Source organism: Strix uralensis, unplaced genomic scaffold, assembly GCF_047716275.1.
Source record: "Strix uralensis isolate ZFMK-TIS-50842 unplaced genomic scaffold, bStrUra1 scaffold_466, whole genome shotgun sequence".
Classification (NCBI taxonomy): Eukaryota; Metazoa; Chordata; class Aves; order Strigiformes; family Strigidae; genus Strix; species Strix uralensis.
This window is the reverse complement of record NW_027437060.1, coordinates 18,952-36,299: the sequence shown is the minus strand read 5'-3', so window position 1 is coordinate 36,299 and position 17,348 is coordinate 18,952. Positions and strand designations below refer to the sequence as shown.

The window sequence follows — 17,348 nt, the reverse complement described above, 5'->3', positions numbered from 1 at the left end:
GACCCCGACATTTGGGGGGGACCCAGGACTCCAGCGGGGTCCAGGGTGTTTGGGGGGGGTCTGAGGTGGCTGGGGGGGTCCCAGACATCCGGGGGGGCCCAAGAGTCTGGGGGGGGGGGTGACAGGAGTTGGGGGGACCCAGGACTCCTGGAGGACCCAGACATTTGGGGGGGACCCAGGACTCCAGTGGGGTCCAGGGTGTTTGGGGGGGGGGTCTGAGGTGGCTGGGGGGGGGTGACAGGAGATGGGGGGACCCAGACATTTGGGGGGGGGTCTGAGGTGGCTGGGGGGGGGGTGACAGGAGTTGGGGGGACCCAGACATTTGGGGGGGGTGACAGGAGTTGGGGGGACCCAGACATTTGGGGGGGGGTCTGAGGTGACTGGGGGGGGGGTGACAGGAGTTGGGGGGACCCAGACATTTGGGGGGGGGGGGTCTGAGGTGACTGGGGGGGGGGTGACAGGAGTTGGGGGGACCCAGACATTTGGGGGGGGGGTCTGAGGTGGCTGGGGGGGGGGTGACAGGAGATGGGGGGGACCCAGACATTTGGGGGGGGGTCTGAGGTGGCTGGGGGGGGGGTGACAGGAGTTGGGGGGACCCAGACATTTGGGGGGGGTCTGAGGTGGCTGGGGGGGGGGGTGACAGGAGTTGGGGGGACCCAGACATTTGGGGGGGGGTCTGAGGTGGCTGGGGGGGGGTGACAGGAGTTGGGGGGACCCAGACATTTGGGGGGGGGTCTGAGGTGGCTGGGGGGGGGGGTGACAGGAGTTGGGGGGACCCAGACATTTGGGGGGGGGGTCTGAGGTGACTGGGGGGGGGGTGACAGGAGTTGGGGGGACCCAGACATTTGGGGGGGGGGTCTGAGGTGGCTGGGGGGGGGGTGACAGGAGTTGGGGGGACCCAGACATTTGGGGGGGGGTCTGAGGTGACTGGGGGGGGGGGTGACAGGAGTTGGGGGGACCCAGACATTTGGGGGGGGGGTCTGAGGTGACTGGGGGGGGGGTGACAGGAGTTGGGGGGACCCAGACATTTGGGGGGGGGGTCTGAGGTGGCTGGGGGGGGGTGACAGGAGTTGGGGGGACCCAGACATTTGGGGGGGGTCTGAGGTTGCTGGGGGGGGGGTGACAGGAGTTGGGGGGACGCAGGACTCCTGGAGGACCCCAACATTTGGGGGCTCTGGGTGTCCCAAGGAAGCCCCAGGTTCTGCCAGGGGTGGGTGTCCCAAGTATTTGATGCGAGGGGGGGTGGAAATCCCACTTCCCCCCCCCCCCCCCCATTTTTTTCCCCCCCCCCCCAGGATGAGAAATACTGGAGCCGGCGCAGCAAGAACAACGCGGCGGCCAAGCGCTCGCGGGACGCGCGGCGGCTGAAGGAGAACCAGATCTCGGTGCGCGCGGCCTTCCTGGAGCGGGAGAACGCGGCGCTGCGGCAGGAGGTGGCGGCCGCCCGCCGGGACCTCGCCCGCTTCCGCGCGCTCCTGGCGCGCTACGAGGCTCGCCACGGCGCCCTGTAGGGCGACCCCCGGCACCGGCGTGGCTACCGGCGTGGCTACCGCGGAGCTCCCCGGCCCGGCGCGGTGTCCGGAGGATCCCGGCGTGATCCGGCGCGGTGACCCGGTGGGAGGGAGAGGAGGGGGCCGGGAGCTGGAGCTGGGGTGCGAGGACCAGCCTGGGAATGGGGGTGGGATCCGGGGGTGGGATCCGGCACCGGGATCTGGCGCTGGGATCGAGCACTGAGATCTGGCCCTGGGGTCCACCTCCGGGATCCCACGTCAGGATCCAGCTCTGGGATCTGGGATCTGGCCCTGGGATCCAGTGATGAGATGCAGCACTGGGATCCAGCACCGGGATCTGGCACTGGGATCCAGCAATGAGATGCAGCACCAGGATCTGGCCCTGGGATCCAGCTCCAGGATCCCACATCAGGATCCAGCTCTGGGATCTGGGATCTGGCCCTGGGATCCAGTGACAAGGTGCAGCACTGGGATCCAGCACCGAGATCTGGTGCCGGGATCTGGCACTGGGATCCAGCAATGAGACGCAGCACCAGGATCTGGCCCCGGGATCCCACGTCAGGATTCAGCTCTGGGATCTGACCCCGGGATCCAGCACCAAGATCTGGTGCTGAGATGTGGCCACAGGATTTGGCCCTGGGATCCAGCTCCGGGATCCCGCGTCAGGATCCAGCTCTGGGATCTGGCCCTGGGATCCAGTGACGAGATGCAGCACCGGGATCTGGATCTGGGATCTGGCACCAGGATCCAGCTCTGGGATCCAGTACCGAGATCTGGTGCTGGGATCTGGCCACAGGATCTGGCCCTGGGATCCAGCTCTGGGATCTGACCTGGGGATCCAGCATCAGGATCCAGCTCTGGGATCTGGTGCCAAGATCTGGCCGCAGGATCTGGTGCTGGGATCCGGTGATGAGACACAGCACTGGGATCGGGATCTGGCACCAGGATCCAGCTCTGGGATCTGACCTGGGGATCCAGCACCGAGATCTGGCTCTGGGATCCCACATCAGGATCCAGTTCTGGGATCTGGCACCAGGATCCAGCACCCAGATCTGGTGCCAGGATCTGGCACTGGGATCCAACAATGAGATGCAGCACTGGGATCTGGATCTGGGATCTGGCACTGGGATCCAGCTCTGGGATCTGACCCAGGGATCCAGCCCCAGGATCCAGCTCTGAGATCCAGCACCGAGATCTGGCCACAGGATCTGGCCCTGGGCTCCAGCTCTGGGATCCCCCATCAGGATCCAGCTCTGGGATCTGGATCCGGGATCGAGCACTGAGACCTGGTGCCGGGATCTGGCCCCGGGATCCAGCAGCAGGAACCCGCTCTGGGATCTGGTGCCAAGATTTGGCCCTGGGATCTGGCCCTGGGATCCAGCTCTGGGATCCCCCATCAGGATCCAGCTCTGGGATCTGGCCCTGGGATCCAGCGAGGAGATCCAGCCCCGGGATCCAGCTCTGGGCTCCGGCCCCAGGATCCAGCCCCAGGATCCAACCCCAGGATCCAGCCCCAACCTGGAACCAGGATCTGGATCCACCCCAGTCCTGGGGGACACTGAGCCCCCCCCAGATGCCCGGGTCCCCCCTCCATGGGGGGGGGGGGTGTCTCTTCCCTCTCCCCCCCCCCCCCCCCTTGTAAATATTTATTCCCCGGCCCCAGGGCTGGTTCAAAGCACAACATGGCGGGGGGGGCACCCCTGGGCCCCCCCCCCAACCACTGCACCCCCCCCCCGAGAGGACCCAGGTGTCCGGGAGCCCCCCCAGGGTCGAAGACCCTGGGGGGGCTCCCGGACGCCTGGGTCCTCTCAGGATGGGGGGGTGTGTCCCCCCCCCCCATTCCTCCCAGTGACCCATTTCCAGTTAAGGCCAGTAGCGTCACTGGGAGGGGACTGGGGGGGGGCAGTGGGACACCCCCACCCACCCCCCCCCCCCCCCGACACCTGGGTCCCTTCCCAGCTTGGGACTGAAGCCAGCACGTCAAACACGCCCCCCCCGCCCCCCCCCTAAAAAAAACACCCACCCTGGGGGGGGACCCAGGCATCCAGCCCCCCCCCAGCCCCCCCCCCCCCCCCCCAGCACTTTGACCACTTTACTGCCCTTCCCCCACCCCCACACGTGGGTTTTGGGGGTCCTGACCCCCCGCCCCCCCCCCCGCGATGGGGAAGTGGGGGGGGGGGGGGGGCCCAGCCGGTGAGGGGGGGCGGGGGGGGGGCGGCTTTTTTGTACAGAATAAATCTCTGACCCTGCTGCTGGGCGCAGCCTGAACTGGGAGGCCAAACTGGGAGCACTGGGATGAATGGGGGGGGGGGGCACTGGGAGGCCAAACTGGAGGCATTGGGATTGGGGGGGGGGGGGGGGGCTATAACAGGCCGAATTGGGGGAGGGGGTAGGTGGTGCAGAGTCCATGTATATGTACCAGCCCCCTCCCCCCGCCCCACCCCCCGCCCCCCACCCCCCCGTGTGACCACCCCACCCCCCCCCAGCACCCCAAACACCCCCCCCCCCCCCCCCCAAGGACTGAGCTCACTCCACGCTCGGGCTTTATTGCATAGGTGGGGGGGTGGGGGGGGGTCGGGGGGGCACACAGGGAACCTGGGTGTCCAGGATCAGGCTTTAATTGGGGGGTCCCACACTTTGGGGGTGACCCCTGGCTGTGGGGCCGGGGGGGGGGGGGTGTCCTGGGGGTCAGTGAGGGGGGGTCAGGTGGATGCCTGGGACCCCCAGAGCCCCCCCCCCCAAACAGCTGGGTGTTCCCCCACCAATGACCAGGTCCCCCCAACCCCCCCTGAAGCTTTGGGGTCCCCCTGGGTCTCCCCAACCCCCTGGGGACCCCCTCAGGGACCCCCCTGACCCCTTGGGGTCCCCCCCAACCTTTTGGGTCCCTCAGGGTCTCCCTGGGTTCCCCCAAACCCTTGGGTCCCCCTCAGGGACCTCCCTGGGTTCCCCCCAATCCCTTGGGTCCCTCTGACATCCTTGGGGTCCCCCTTTGACCCCCCTGGGTGCCCCCAACCCCTCGGGGTCCCCGTCAGGGAACCTCCCTGGGTCCCCCCAATCCCTTGAGTCCCTTGGGGTCCCCCTGACCCCCTTGGGTGTCCCCTTGAGGTCCCCCCTGACCCTTTGGGGTCCCCCCTGACCCCTTGGGCTCCCCGAACCCTTGGGGTCCTCCTGACCCCCTTGGGTGTCCCCTTGTGGTCCCCCTGACCCCCTTGGGTGTCCCCTTAGGGTCCCCCCCCGACCCTTTGGGGTCCCCCCTGACTCCTTGGGGTCCTCCTGACCCCCTTGGGCGCCCCCTTGGGCTCCCCCAACCCTTGGGGTCCTCCTGACCCCCTTGGGTGCACCCTTGGGGTTCCCCTGACCCCCTTGGGTGTCCCCTTGGGGTCCCCGCTGACCCCTTGGGGTCCTCCTGACCCCCTTGGGTGCCCCCTTGGGGTTCCCCTGACCCCCTTGGGCTCCCCCAACCCTTGGGGTCCCTCCCCAACGCCTTGAAGTTCCCCTGACCCCCTTGGGTGCCCCCTTGGGGTCACCCCCATTCCCCTGGGGTTCCCCTGACCTCCTTGGGGTCCCCCCCCCCCGACCCCTTTGGGGTTCCCCTGACCCCTTTGAGGTTCCCCCCCGCCCCTCACGGCGCAGCGGGGGTGAGGAGCACCCTCGCCAGCCCGCGGTGGATCTGCCCTTGGAGGGGTCCGTACTCCACCCGCTCCCCGTCCACCGTCAGCACCCCCCGGGGCGTCAGGGGCTCCAACCGGAACGCGCGAGCGGGGACACGGGCCAGGGGGGGGCCGGTGACAACCGCGTCCCCTCCTCCGCCACCCCCCCGCGTCATGGCCAGCAGCGCCCGCAGCAGGGCCCCCCGCGACACCCCCGCCCGCACGTAGCAGAGGTGGATGAGGCCGTCGTCCGGCCGGGCCCGGGGGGCCGCCACCAACTCGGCCCCTAAATGCGACTGATAAATGGCCAAAACCAGCACAAAATCCCCTTCCAGGGTCACCCAACTGGGAGGCACCGGTTGGCCCAGTGGCACCAGTAAGTCGTCAACTGGGCCGCCGGGAGGGGAGGGGGGAGCTGGCGGGGAGGGGTGTTTTGGGGTGTTCTCGGGTATTGAGGTGACACCGTGGGGCTTGGTGGCAGCGGCGCTTGGGGTGTCCTCGGGTATCGGGGTGTCCCCACACCTTGGGGTGTCCCCACCTCTTGGGGTGTCCCCAGAGCAGAGGGTGGCACCATGTCCCAGGGTGTCCCCACCTCTTGGGGTGACCCCAGGTATTGGGGTGTCCCCAGAGCTGGGGGTGGCACCATGTCCCAGGGTGTCCCCACCTCTTGGGGTGACCCCAGGTATTGGGGTGTCCCCAGAGCTGGGGGTGGCACCACGTCCCAGGGTGTCCCCGTGCACCCTGTTGGCTTCATGACTTGGGGTGTCCCCAGGGCTGGGGGTGTCCCTGTGTCCTGGGGTGTCCCCATCACTCGGGGTGTCCCCAGAGCTGGATGCGTCCCCCTGCACCGTGACGTCCCCATCTCCTGGGGGGTCCCCATGTCCTGGGGGGTCCCCCTTTATCGGGGGGTCCCCCTGCACCAGCACGTCTCCAGCAGCGGCAGCACCCTTCTGCCCTGGGGGGTCCCCGATCCTTGCGGTGTCCCCAATTCCTGGGACGTCCCCAAGCCCCGGGGTCTGTCCAAGCTCGAGGCTGTCCCCAATCCTCGACGTGTCCCCAATTCCTGGGGTGTCCCCAAGCCCCAGCGTGTCCCCAGCATCCCCCCAATCCCCGCCGTCCCCCTCGGGGGTACCGGGTCCGCTGGAGGTGCCGGCGCAGAGCCCCAGGTCGGAGAGAGCGCGTGGCAGGGCGGCATCGGCGGTGGCCACGTGGGCGGCGGTGGCCGGGTCGGTGGCCGCGGTGGCATCGGCGGTGGCGCTGCGGGGGACGGCGGGCAGGTAGCTGAGGCGGCCGCGGTAGGTGTGAAGGGCCAGGAGCCGCGCGGCCGCGCCCAGAGCGAACCGAGCCGGGCCCAGGCGCCGCAGCCGCTCGCTCTCGATGTCCACGTCGGCCACCAGCCCCCAGGCCACGCTGAGGAAGGAGAAGACGCGGGTCCCCGAGGCCGTTGTCACCGACACCAGGTCCAGCGGCGACGGCGTCCCCCGGCACAGCAGCACCGCGCAGTTCTGCAGCAGCGAGAGGCCCAGCGCCGGGGCCAGCCTGGGCGGGGGGGACACGGGGATGTCACACGGGGGACACGGTGAGGGGACACGGCACGGGGATGGGTCACACGTGGGGACATGGCGAGGGGACGTGGGACAGGGACAGGGCACACATGGGGACGTGGCATGGGGATGGGTCATGTAGGGGACGTGGCACATGTGGGGACACGGGGAGGGGACACGGGGAGGGGACGTGGCACATGTGGGGACACGCGGAGGGGACACGGGGAGGGGACGTGGCACATGTGGGGACACGCGGAGGGGACATGGAGAGGGGACGTAGCACATGTGGGGACACGGGGAGGGGACATGGCACATGTGGGGACACAGGGAGGGGACACGGGGAGGGGACGTGGCACATGTGGGGACACGCGGAGGGGACACGGGGAGGGGACGTGGCACATGTGGGGACACGGGGAGGGGACATGGCACATGTGGGGACACAGGGAGGGGACACGGGGAGGGGACGTGGCACATGTGGGGACACGGGGAGGGGACATGGCACATGTGGGGACACAGGGAGGGGACATGGGGAGGGGACGTGGCACATGTGGGGACATGGGGAGGGGACATGGCACATGTGGGGACACAGGGAGGGGACATGGGGAGGGGACGTGGCACATGTGGGGACATGGGGAGGGGACATGGCACATGTGGGGACACAGGGAGGGGACATGGGGAGGGGACGTGGCACATGTGGGGACATGGGGAGGGGACATGGCACATGTGGGGACACAGGGAGGGGACATGGGGAGGGGACGTGGCACATGTGGGGACACGGCACAGGGATGGGTCACGTAGGGGACACGGCACAGGGACACGTCTCGGGGATGGGTCACGTGTGGGGACAGGGCGAGAGAACACGGCACGGGGACAGGGCACGGGGATGGGTCATGTGTGGGGACACGGCAAGGGGACACAGCACAGGGACATGGCATGACAACATGGTACATGCGAAGACACGACAAGGGGACAGGTCACACATGGGAACGTGGTGCAGAGACACACCACGTGTGGTGACACAGCGCAGGGACACGGCACACATGGGGACATGGCACAGGGACACGCCATGGGGACGTGTCACGCATGGGGAGGTGGTGTGAGAACATGCCACAGATGTGTCACACGCCAGGACATGCCACAGACACGTGTCACATGCTGGGACACACCACGGACACGTGTCACATGCCGGGACACGCCATGGACATGTGTCACGTGCTGGGACACACCAGGACATGCCACGGACATGTGTGACACACTGGGACATGCCAGAGACGTGTGTCACACATGAAGACATGCCGGCACACGCATCACATGCCAGGACATGCCACAGACACACGCCACATGCTGGGACACGCCACACACATGTGTGACACACCAAGACACGTGTCACGCACATGCGTCACACATGAGGACATGCCGGCACACGTATCACATGCCAGGACATGCCACGGACATGTGTCACATGCTGGAACATGCCACAGACATCCATGACACACCAGGACACGTTTCACACCCTGGGACACACCAGGACACGTGTCACACCCTGGGACATGCCGCAGACATCCATGACACACCAGGACACGTATCACACCCTGGGACATGCCACAGACATGTGTGACATACCAGGACACATGTCACACCCTGGGACATGCCACAGACATCCATGACACACCAGGACACGTGTCACACCCTGGGACACGCCGCAGACATCCATGACACACCAGGACACGTGTCACACCCTGGGACATGCCACAGACATGCATGACACACCAGGACACGTGTCACACCCTGGGACATGCCACAGACATGTGTGACATACCAGGACATGTGTCACACCCTGGGACATGCCACAGACATGTGTGACATACCAGGACACATGTCACACCCTGGGACACGCCACAGACATCCATGACACACCAGGACATGTGTCACACCCTGGGACATGCCATGGACATGTGTCACACCCCAGGACACACCACAGACACATGTCACATGCCAGGACACGCCACAGACACACGCCACGCACTGGGACACACCACGGACATGCGTGACACACCAGGACACATGTCACGCCCTGGGACACGCCATGGACATGTGCCACACCCCAGGACACACCACAGACACATGTCACATGCCAGGACACGCCACGGACACGCATCAGGCACAAGAACATGACACAGGAACCCCCCCCCATCCCCATCTCCCCACGTCCCCTTCGTGTCCTTGTGTCCCCGTGTCCCCCCACACCCCCCGCGTGTCCCCCCCGTGTCCCCCCGTGTCCCCGTACCCAGCGTGGCAGTTGATGGCGGCCGCCAGCGCGTTGCCGGAGCCGCAGGGCAGGATCCCCAGGGGCATCCTCAGCGCCGCCGCCCAGTCCGGCCGGTCCATCAGCCCGTTCACCACCTGGGGGGGGGGACAGGGACAGGCCTGGGTGTCCCCCCCCGGGGTCACAGGGGTCCCTCGGGGGTCCCCCCTTTTTTTTGGGGGGTGGTTACCTCATAGAGGAGCCCGTCCCCCGAGACGGTGACGATCCCGTCCCACTCGTCCAGGCTGATCCCCGTCACCAGCTCCCGCGCGTGGTTCGCCCGTTCTGGGGGGGCGGGGGGGGGGGACACACACATCAGTCACGGCCCCCAGGGACACCCCAAACTTCCTCAGGGATCCCCAAACCCCCCCAAAGATCGAAAACACCACCAGGGACCCCCAAACACCCCTCCCGGGACCCCCAAACCCCCCCAAAGATCCCGAACCCCCTCCAGGGGCCCCCAAACTCCCCCAGGGACCCCCAACCCCCCCCCAAAAGATCCCAAACCTCCCCCAGGAACCCCCAAACCCCCCCAGGGACCCACGAATTCACCCTCCAGGGACCCCCAACCCCCCCAAAGATTTCAAACCCCTCCCCTCAGGGATCCCCAAACTCCCCCAAAGATCCCAGCCCTTCCCCAGGGACCCCCAAACTCCCCCCCCAAGGACCCCCAAACCCTCCCAAAGATCTCACCACCCCCCCCAGCAACCCCCAAATTCTCCTTCCAGGGACCCCCAAACCCCCCCAAAGATCCCAAACTTCCTCCAGGGATCCCCAAACTACCCCTCAGGGACCCCCAAATTCCCCCCCCAGGGACCCCCAAACCCCCTCCAGGACCCCCAACCTCCCCCCCGGCACCCCCAACCCCCCCCAAGATCCCCCAACTCCCCTCCAGGGACCCCCAAACCCCCTCCAGGACCCCCAAACTCCCCCCCAGGGACCGCCAACCCCTCCAGGACACCCCAACTCCCCCCCAGGGACCCCCAACCCCCTCCAGGACACCCCAACTCCCCTCCAGGGACCCCCAAACTCCCTCCAGGACCCCCAAACTCCCCCCCCAAGGACCCCCAAACCCCCTCCAGGACCCCCAAACTCCCCCCCAGGGACCCCCAACCCCCTCCAGGGACCCCCAAACTCCCTCCAGGACCCCCAAACTCCCCCCCCAAGGACCCCCAAACCCCCTCCAGGACCCCCAAACTCCCCCCCAGGGACCCCCAACCCCCTCCAGGGACCCCCAAACTCCCTCCAGGACCCCCAAACTCCCCCCCCAAGGACCCCCAAACCCCCTCCAGGACCCCCAAACTCCCCCCCAGGGACCCCCAACCCCCTCCAGGACACCCCAACTCCCCTCCAGGGACCCCCAACCCCCTCCAGGACCCCCAAACTCCCCCCCAGGGACCCCCAACCCCCTCCAGGACACCCCAACTCCCCTCCAGGGACCCCCAACCCCCTCCAGGACCCCCAAACTCCCCCCCAGGGACCCCCAAACCCCCTCCAGGACGCCCAAACTCCCCCCCAGGGACCGCCAACCCCCTCCAGGACACCCCAACTCCCCTCCAGGGACCCCCAATCCCCTCCAGGACACCCCAACTCCCCTCCAGGGACCCCCAACTCCCCCCCAGGGACCCCCCCCCCCCCCCCACCGGTCTGGATGAGGTTGAAGCTGATGTCGGCCTCGGTGATCATGGGCAGGACGTGGGTCTGGCACCAGCTCAGGGCCTGGCCTCGGCCCCCGAAGGGGTTCAACAGCAGCAGCAGCCGCCGCCGCCGCGGCTCCGGGGGGATTCCTGCGGCACCGAGACCCCCACACATCCTGGGGACCCCCCCTGGCCCAGAGACCCCCCAAATCCCGGGGTCCCCATCCCAGAGAACATCCAGACACCTGAGTCCCCATCTGGAGATGCCCCCCCCCCATCCCAGTGACCCCCCCAAATCCCGGGGTCCCCATCCCAGAGACCCCTGCATACCTGGGTCCTCATCCTGGGGACCCCCCTGTCCCAGAGGCCCCCCCAAATCCCTGTGTTCCCATCCCAGAGAGCCCCCAAATCCCAGGATCTCCATCCCAGAGACCCTCCAAGCACCTGGGTCCCCATCTGGAGACACCCCCCCATCGCAGAGAGTCCCCAAAACCCGGGGTCCCCACGCCAGAGACCCCCCAGATGCTGGGGTCCCCATCCCAGAGACCCCCCCCACACCTGAGTCCTCATCCTGGGGACCCCCAAATCCCAGAGACCCCCCCCAGATCCCTGCATCCCCATCCCAGAGACCCCCCCTGGGTACCGGGATCCTCACCCCAGAGACCCCCCCCCAGGATGCCTTGAGTATGTGCCTGGGGACCCCCAAATCCCAGAGACCCCCCCAAATCCTTGAATTCCCATCCCAGAGACCCCCCCGACCCCCAGACCCCCATCCTGGACCCCCCCCTACCCCAGAGACCCCCCCAAATCCCCACATCCCCATCCCACAGACCCCCTGGACACACACATCCTCACCCTGGGGACCCCCCCAAATCCCCATCCCAGAAGCCCCCCCATCCCAATCCCCCCCCCCAAATCCCCACATACCCATCCCAGACACCTGGACCTTCATCCTGGGGACCCCCCCCGACCCCCAGACCCCCCCAAATCCCTGGATCCACCCCCCCCTCCCTGAAATCCTGGGTTCCCACCCCAGAGACCCACCGGAGGACCCAGACGTTTGGGTGTGGCACCCCCCTCCCCTCCCCGTAACCCGGGGGGGGGGACCCAGACATTCGGGGTCCATCCCCCCCCCCCCCCGAGGGGACCCAGGCGTCTGGGCGGCACCCCACTTCCCCCACCCCCCCCCGAGGGCACCCAGGCGTCCGGGTGGCGCCGGCCCCGCACCCGCAGGCACCAGCTTTCGGCCGGACTCGTTCCACCTGCCAGGACCGGCCCCGGCGGGTGCGGGGGGGTCCCCTCGGGGCCGGGGGGGGGGCACCCCGGATACCTGGATCCCTTTGGGGGGGGTGGGGAGCACCCCGAATACCTGGGTCCTCTCCCCAACCCTGGAGGGGACCCCCAAATTCCCAGGTCCCCTCCCCACATTCCTGAGTGTCTCCAGACACTTGGGTCCCTCCCTATTCCTGGGGGGGGCCCCCCCCAAACTCTCAGAGTCCCCCCCCCCAACTCTCAGAGTCCCTCCCCAATTCCTGGGGCGGGGGGCAGGGCCGATACCTGGGTCCCCTCCCTGGGGGGTCCCCAGATGCCTGGGTCCCCCCCCCCTTATGACACATGGGACCCCCCAAACTCCTGGCTCCTCTCCCCAATCCGGGGGGGGTCCCCAGCACCTGGGTTCTCTCCCCATCCCTGGGGGGGGGTCTCCAGAAACCTGCCCCCCCCTTCCCATTCCTATAGCCCCCCCCCCCCCTCCCTGTGGCACATGGGATCCCCCCCCCAAGCCTGGAGGGTCCCCCAAAATCTAAGTCCCCCACCGCGCTCCTCCGGGGCCCGAACCCCTGGGTGTCCCCCCCCCCCCCTCTAACACGCAGGACACCCCCCCCCCCCGCCCCGAACCCCCCCTTACCGGCTTGGGGGGGCAGGGGGAGCCCCCGGACGAGGCAGCGGATGGCTCGGGCCCAGCGCTCAGCGGTCGCCCGGTTCCCTTCGTAGTGGGGGGCCGCGTCCACCCGAAAAGTGGGGGCTCGGCGGCGGCGCCGGGGCCCCCCCGGGCCCCCCCGGCAGCGGGGGGGGTAGGCGTAGACGGCGAAGAAGGCGGCGGCGGGGAGGGAGGGGGCTCGCAGCGTGTGGCAGCCCACCACGTCTGCCAGGCGCAGCACCCCCCCCCCCGCCGCTGCTGCTGCTCCCCCCCCCGGGGACCCCCCCAAGATCTGTAGCTCCGTCCGGGTCAGGCGGAGATGGAAACGGGGTCCCCCCCCCGCACCTGGGGGACCCCCAAAATCCCCTTCCAGCAACGGCTCCTCCTCGGTCATCGGGGCGGGGGGGGGCGGCTCGGCCAGGGCCTGGAGAGGGGGGGGGGGGGGGGGGGAGATGGGGGCGTTGGGAACGGGGGGGGGACACACACCCCCGGTGCCCCCCACCCCCCAGTGACCCCTTCATCTCCCGGTGCCCCCCCCATTCCCCGTGCCCCCCCCACCTGCGCAGGGTGCCCGTCCCGTTCTCCTCGCCCGACACCCATCGGGGGGGGGGGGGGGGGGGGGGGGGCGGGGGAAAAGGGGGGGCGGGACGGGGGGGCGGGGCTGCGGGTGGCGAGCCCCACGGGTCGGGAGTGCCCCCCCCGGGGCTGTGGATGCCCCCGGGGACGGTTCTACGGCCCCCAGGGCGGGTATTAACCCCCGCAGGGCCCGTGTTGCCCCCCCCGGGCTCGTTTCCCCCCCCAAGGCCGGTTACCACCCCCTTAACAGCCGGTATTGCTCCCCCCCCGGCCGGTACCGGCCCCCCAAGGCCGTCGTCACCCCCCCAAACCGCTGTAACCGCCCCCCCCAGTGCTCCCACCCTGTCATGGGCCCTCCGTATCGGGGAGGGCCCCGGGGCGGCCCCCCCGGGCGCACGTCCCCCCCCCCGGGCGCCGGTCCCGCTGTCGCCCTCTCTCCCCTCCGGCCGCTTTGCCCTCCGCCCCGGAAGTGCTCCCCGCCTCCCGCCCGTCCCACCAATCGCGCGGTGCCGAGCCCCCCGCTGTCAGCCAATGGGAGACAGAGCCGCGCTTGCCCCGCCCCGCCGCGCCCCGACATGTTGGTTGAGGGCGGCGCCGCCGTAGAGGGCAACGGGCGGTGACGTTGGGGAGCGCCATCTTTATTGAGGGCGCTGCGGGTCAGGCGGGGGCACGGCTGCCATCTTGGGGCGGGGAGGGCGGGGGCCGCCGCTTCAGCCAATGGAAGCGGCGGAGCCATGGCAACGCTCACCTGCGGGTGAGGCCGCGACGGCCATCTTGGCTGAGGGCAGGGTGGGGTTTTCCAGGAACAGCCCCGGGGCGGCGGGGCCGCGCTGCTCGCTACAGCAACGGCGGGTCCCCGCCGCCATCCCTCCCGCTGCCTGCCCGCTTTACAACCCAATTAACCACGCTAATTAACCGCAAACGTCCTCCACAGCGCCCATTGTCTTTCCACCGACTCAGCCTCTATGCTCGCCGCCGCCTTCCCATTGGACGCTGCAAGTCCTCCCGCACCATCGAGCGGCGCCGCGCAGAGCGGCCCCGCACACCCACTTCCGGCCGCCGAGCGGAAGTGGCCGCCGCTCTCCCATAACGCCCCGCGCGGGGCGCGCTCCTTCCTCTGCCGCCATCCGCTGCTGCCGCCATGGTGGGTCGGTGCTGCCGGGAGGGGGGGGGCGCGCTCATCGGCCTCCATCCGCCGCCGGGGGAGACCGGACCGGCGCCGCCGCTACCGGGGGAGTCTGGGGGGAGCCTGGGGGGCGCGATGGCGGCGCCTGATGGCTCCCGCTGAGGCCTAGCGGCGGCCTGACACCCCCCCCCCCCCCGCCATTCCCCCCCTCAGGGCATCGACATCCGCCATAACCGGGACCGGAAGGTTCGGCGCCGGGAGCCCAAGAGCCAGGACATTTACCTGCGGCTCCTCGTCAAGGTGGGCCCCGTGGGGGGGTCAGGAGGGGGGTGACCGGTGTAACGGGGCTCTCCCGCCGGTGCTGACCCCCCCCGCCGTTCTCGGTCCCGGTGTCGTTCCCCCCCCCCGCCCTTTCCGCAGCTTTACCGGTTCCTGGCCCGGCGGACGAACTCGGCCTTTAACAAAGTGATTTTGAAGCGGCTTTTCATGAGCCGGACGAACCGGCCGCCGCTCTCCCTCTCCCGCATGGTGAGTGCCCGGGGGGGGCCCCCGGTGTGTCCCCCCCCAACCCTCCCTCTGTGCACCCCAAAACCCTCCAGCACCCCAAATCCCCGCTGTTTGCACCCAAAACCCTCCCTCTGAGGCCCTGGGGGGGGAATGGGGGTGTAGATGGACCCCCTGGGGGGTGCATCCAGACCCCCACCCCCTCCAGCACCCCAAAACCCCTCAGCACCCCAAAACCGTCCCTCTGAGGTTCTTGGGGGGGGGGAGGTATGGGGGTGTACCCAGACCCCAAAATCCCTCTGTTTGCACCCAAAATCCTTTCTCTGACCCCCTGGGGGGGGAATGGGGGTGCAGGCAGACCCCTGGGGGGTGCATCCAGACTCCCACCCCCTCCAGCACCCCAAAACCCCTCTGTTTGCACCCAAAATCCTTCCTCTGAGGTTCTCGGGGCGGGGGGGGGGGGAATGGGGGTGCACCCAGACCCCAAAACCCTTTAGCACCCCAAACTCCCTCTGTTTGCACCCAAAACCCTCCCTCTGAGCCCCTCGTGGAGGAAATGGTGCACCCAGACCCCAACCCCCCTCAGCACCCCAAAACCCCACTGTTTGCACCCAAAACCCTCCCTCTGAGGCCCTGGGGGGGGGAATGGGGGTGCAGGCGGACCCCTGAGGGGTGCACCCAGACCCCCACCCCCTCCAGCACCCCAAAACCCTTCTGTACCCAAAACCCTCCCTCTGAGCCCCTCGGGGGTGCACTCAGACCCCAGGGGGGTGCAGCTGGACCCCTGGGGGGTGCCCCCAGACCCCCAGCACCCCAATTTTTACCACTCCCCCCCCCCCCAGATCCGGATGATGAAGCGGCCGGGGCGGGAGGACAAGACGGCCGTGGTGGTGGGCACCGTCACCGACGACATCCGCATCCAGGACGTCCCTAAGCTCAAGGTTTGGGGGGGGGGGATTTGGGGTTTTTGGGGGGGGTGTCGGTGCTCCCCCCACTCATGTTTTTACCTTATTTCGGGTGTTTTTCCCCCAGCTCTGCGCCCTGCGCGTCACGCGGGGGGCTCGCACCCGCATCCTGCGGGCGGGGGGCACCATCCTGACCTTCGACCAACTGGCCATGGCCTCCCCCAAGGGCAAAGGCACCGTCCTGCTCTCCGGTGAGTGACACCCCCCCCCCCTGCACCCCACGGACCCCCCCCGGGACCCCCCCCGCGGCCGTGGGGTCACCCCCCCTCTCCTGTATCCCCCCCCCCCAGGACCCCGCAAGGCCCGAGAGGTTTATCGGCACTTTGGGAAGGCGCCCGGGACCCCCCACAGCCACACCAAGTAAAGGGGGGGGGGCGCTTTTTTTTGGGGTGGGGAGGGGGTTCAGATATTGGGGTCTGTTTGGGGGGGGGCTGGATACTGGGGGGGCTTTTTTTTAGGGGGGGAGTGGATGTTGTGGGTCACTTGAGTGGGGAGGGGGCTCAGATATTGGGGTTTATTTGTGGGGGGCTGGATGCTGGGGGGGCTCTTTTTTGGGGGGGTGGATGTTGGGGGCACCTCGGTGGGGAGGGGGCTCAGATATTGGGGTTCTTTGGGGGGGGGGGCGAATGCTTGTTTCTTTTTGGGGAGGTGTCAAGGTTTTGGGGGTCCCCGGGAGGGTCCTGGGCCGGGGGGGGGGTGTCTGTGGGTGCTGGGATTCCTGGGGACATGGGGGGTGTTGGGGTCCCGGGGTGGGAGGGGGGGCGGTTTCTGGGTGCTGCGGGGGTGTCCCAGATGTCGGGGTCCCCCCCTGACCCCCCCATGTCCCCCCCCCCAGGCCTTACGTGCGCTCCAAGGGGCGGAAGTTCGAGCGGGCCCGCGGCCGCCGGGCGAGTCGGGGCTACAAGAACTGAGACCCCAATAAACGGCCGTGACCCCCCCCCAGTGTCACTGTGTGTCCTTGGGGACCCCCCCCCAGTGTCACTGTGTGTCCTTGGGGACCCCCCCGCCCCCCCTCATGTCACTGCCCGTTTTTTGGGGACCCCCCCGCATGTCACTGTGTGTCCTTGGGGACCCCCCCCCCCGCATGTCACTGTGTGTCCTTGGGGACCCCCCCCGGCCCCCCCCCTCCGCGTGTGACTGTGTGTCTTTGGGGACCCCCCCGCCCCCCCCTCATGTCACTGCCCCTTTTTTGGGGACCCTCCCGTGTCACTGTGTGTCCTTGGGGACCCCCCCCAGCCCCTCCTTGTGTCCCTGGGGACTCCCCCTCCGTGTCATCATGTGGCTTTTGGGGACCCCCCTGTGTCCTTGCCCATTTTTGGGGACCCCCCCGGACACTCCCGTGTCCCTGCATGTGCTTGGGGCCCCCCCCCCATGTCACTGCCTGTCCTTGGGGACCCCCCCAGGGCCCCCCCATGTCTCTGCTGGGTTTTGGGGACCCCCCATCACTGCCTGCCCTTGGGGTCCCCCTTGCCCCCCCATGTCACTACCTGGTTTTGGGGACACCCCCCTTTACCCCCCCCCCAATTCGTTGTCACCCAATAAGGGGGGGGGGGTGACACACTTGTCCCCTCCTCCCCCCACACTGGGGGCACCCCCAGTTCACCCCCTTCCC

General features: G+C 68.7%; 3 protein-coding genes across 3 annotated transcripts; 2 read left to right on the top strand and 1 right to left on the bottom strand.

Annotated features, from left to right (window-relative positions):
* Positions 1 to 1,293: 1,293 nt before the first annotated feature.
* Positions 1,294 to 3,229, top strand: LOC141938964 (D site-binding protein-like; the record flags this gene model as incomplete). Its single annotated transcript, XM_074857999.1, is given in 1 exon segment — positions 1,294 to 3,229. A coding segment is annotated over 1 exon segment (218 nt), but the record flags the coding sequence as incomplete, so codon positions are not given.
* Positions 3,230 to 4,950: 1,721 nt separating this feature from the next.
* On the bottom strand, positions 4,951 to 13,601 carry SPHK2 (sphingosine kinase 2). The gene is made up of 6 exons (XM_074857995.1): positions 13,483 to 13,601; positions 12,554 to 12,989; positions 10,654 to 10,797; positions 9,201 to 9,295; positions 8,993 to 9,108; positions 4,951 to 6,700 (listed from the first exon to the last, which is right to left on the bottom strand). Exons 2-6 carry the CDS (start codon positions 12,957 to 12,959, stop codon positions 5,134 to 5,136), a joined length of 2,328 nt encoding a protein of 775 aa, XP_074714096.1. The 5' UTR covers positions 12,960 to 12,989; positions 13,483 to 13,601; the 3' UTR covers positions 4,951 to 5,133.
* A 533-nt stretch (positions 13,602 to 14,134) lies between these two features.
* On the top strand, positions 14,135 to 16,673 carry RPL18 (ribosomal protein L18). The gene is made up of 7 exons (XM_074857996.1): positions 14,135 to 14,285; positions 14,481 to 14,567; positions 14,688 to 14,795; positions 15,614 to 15,712; positions 15,804 to 15,927; positions 16,027 to 16,096; positions 16,572 to 16,673. Exons 1-7 carry the CDS (start codon positions 14,283 to 14,285, stop codon positions 16,645 to 16,647), a joined length of 567 nt encoding a protein of 188 aa, XP_074714097.1. The 5' UTR covers positions 14,135 to 14,282; the 3' UTR covers positions 16,648 to 16,673.
* The last annotated feature ends 675 nt before the right edge of the window (positions 16,674 to 17,348 follow it).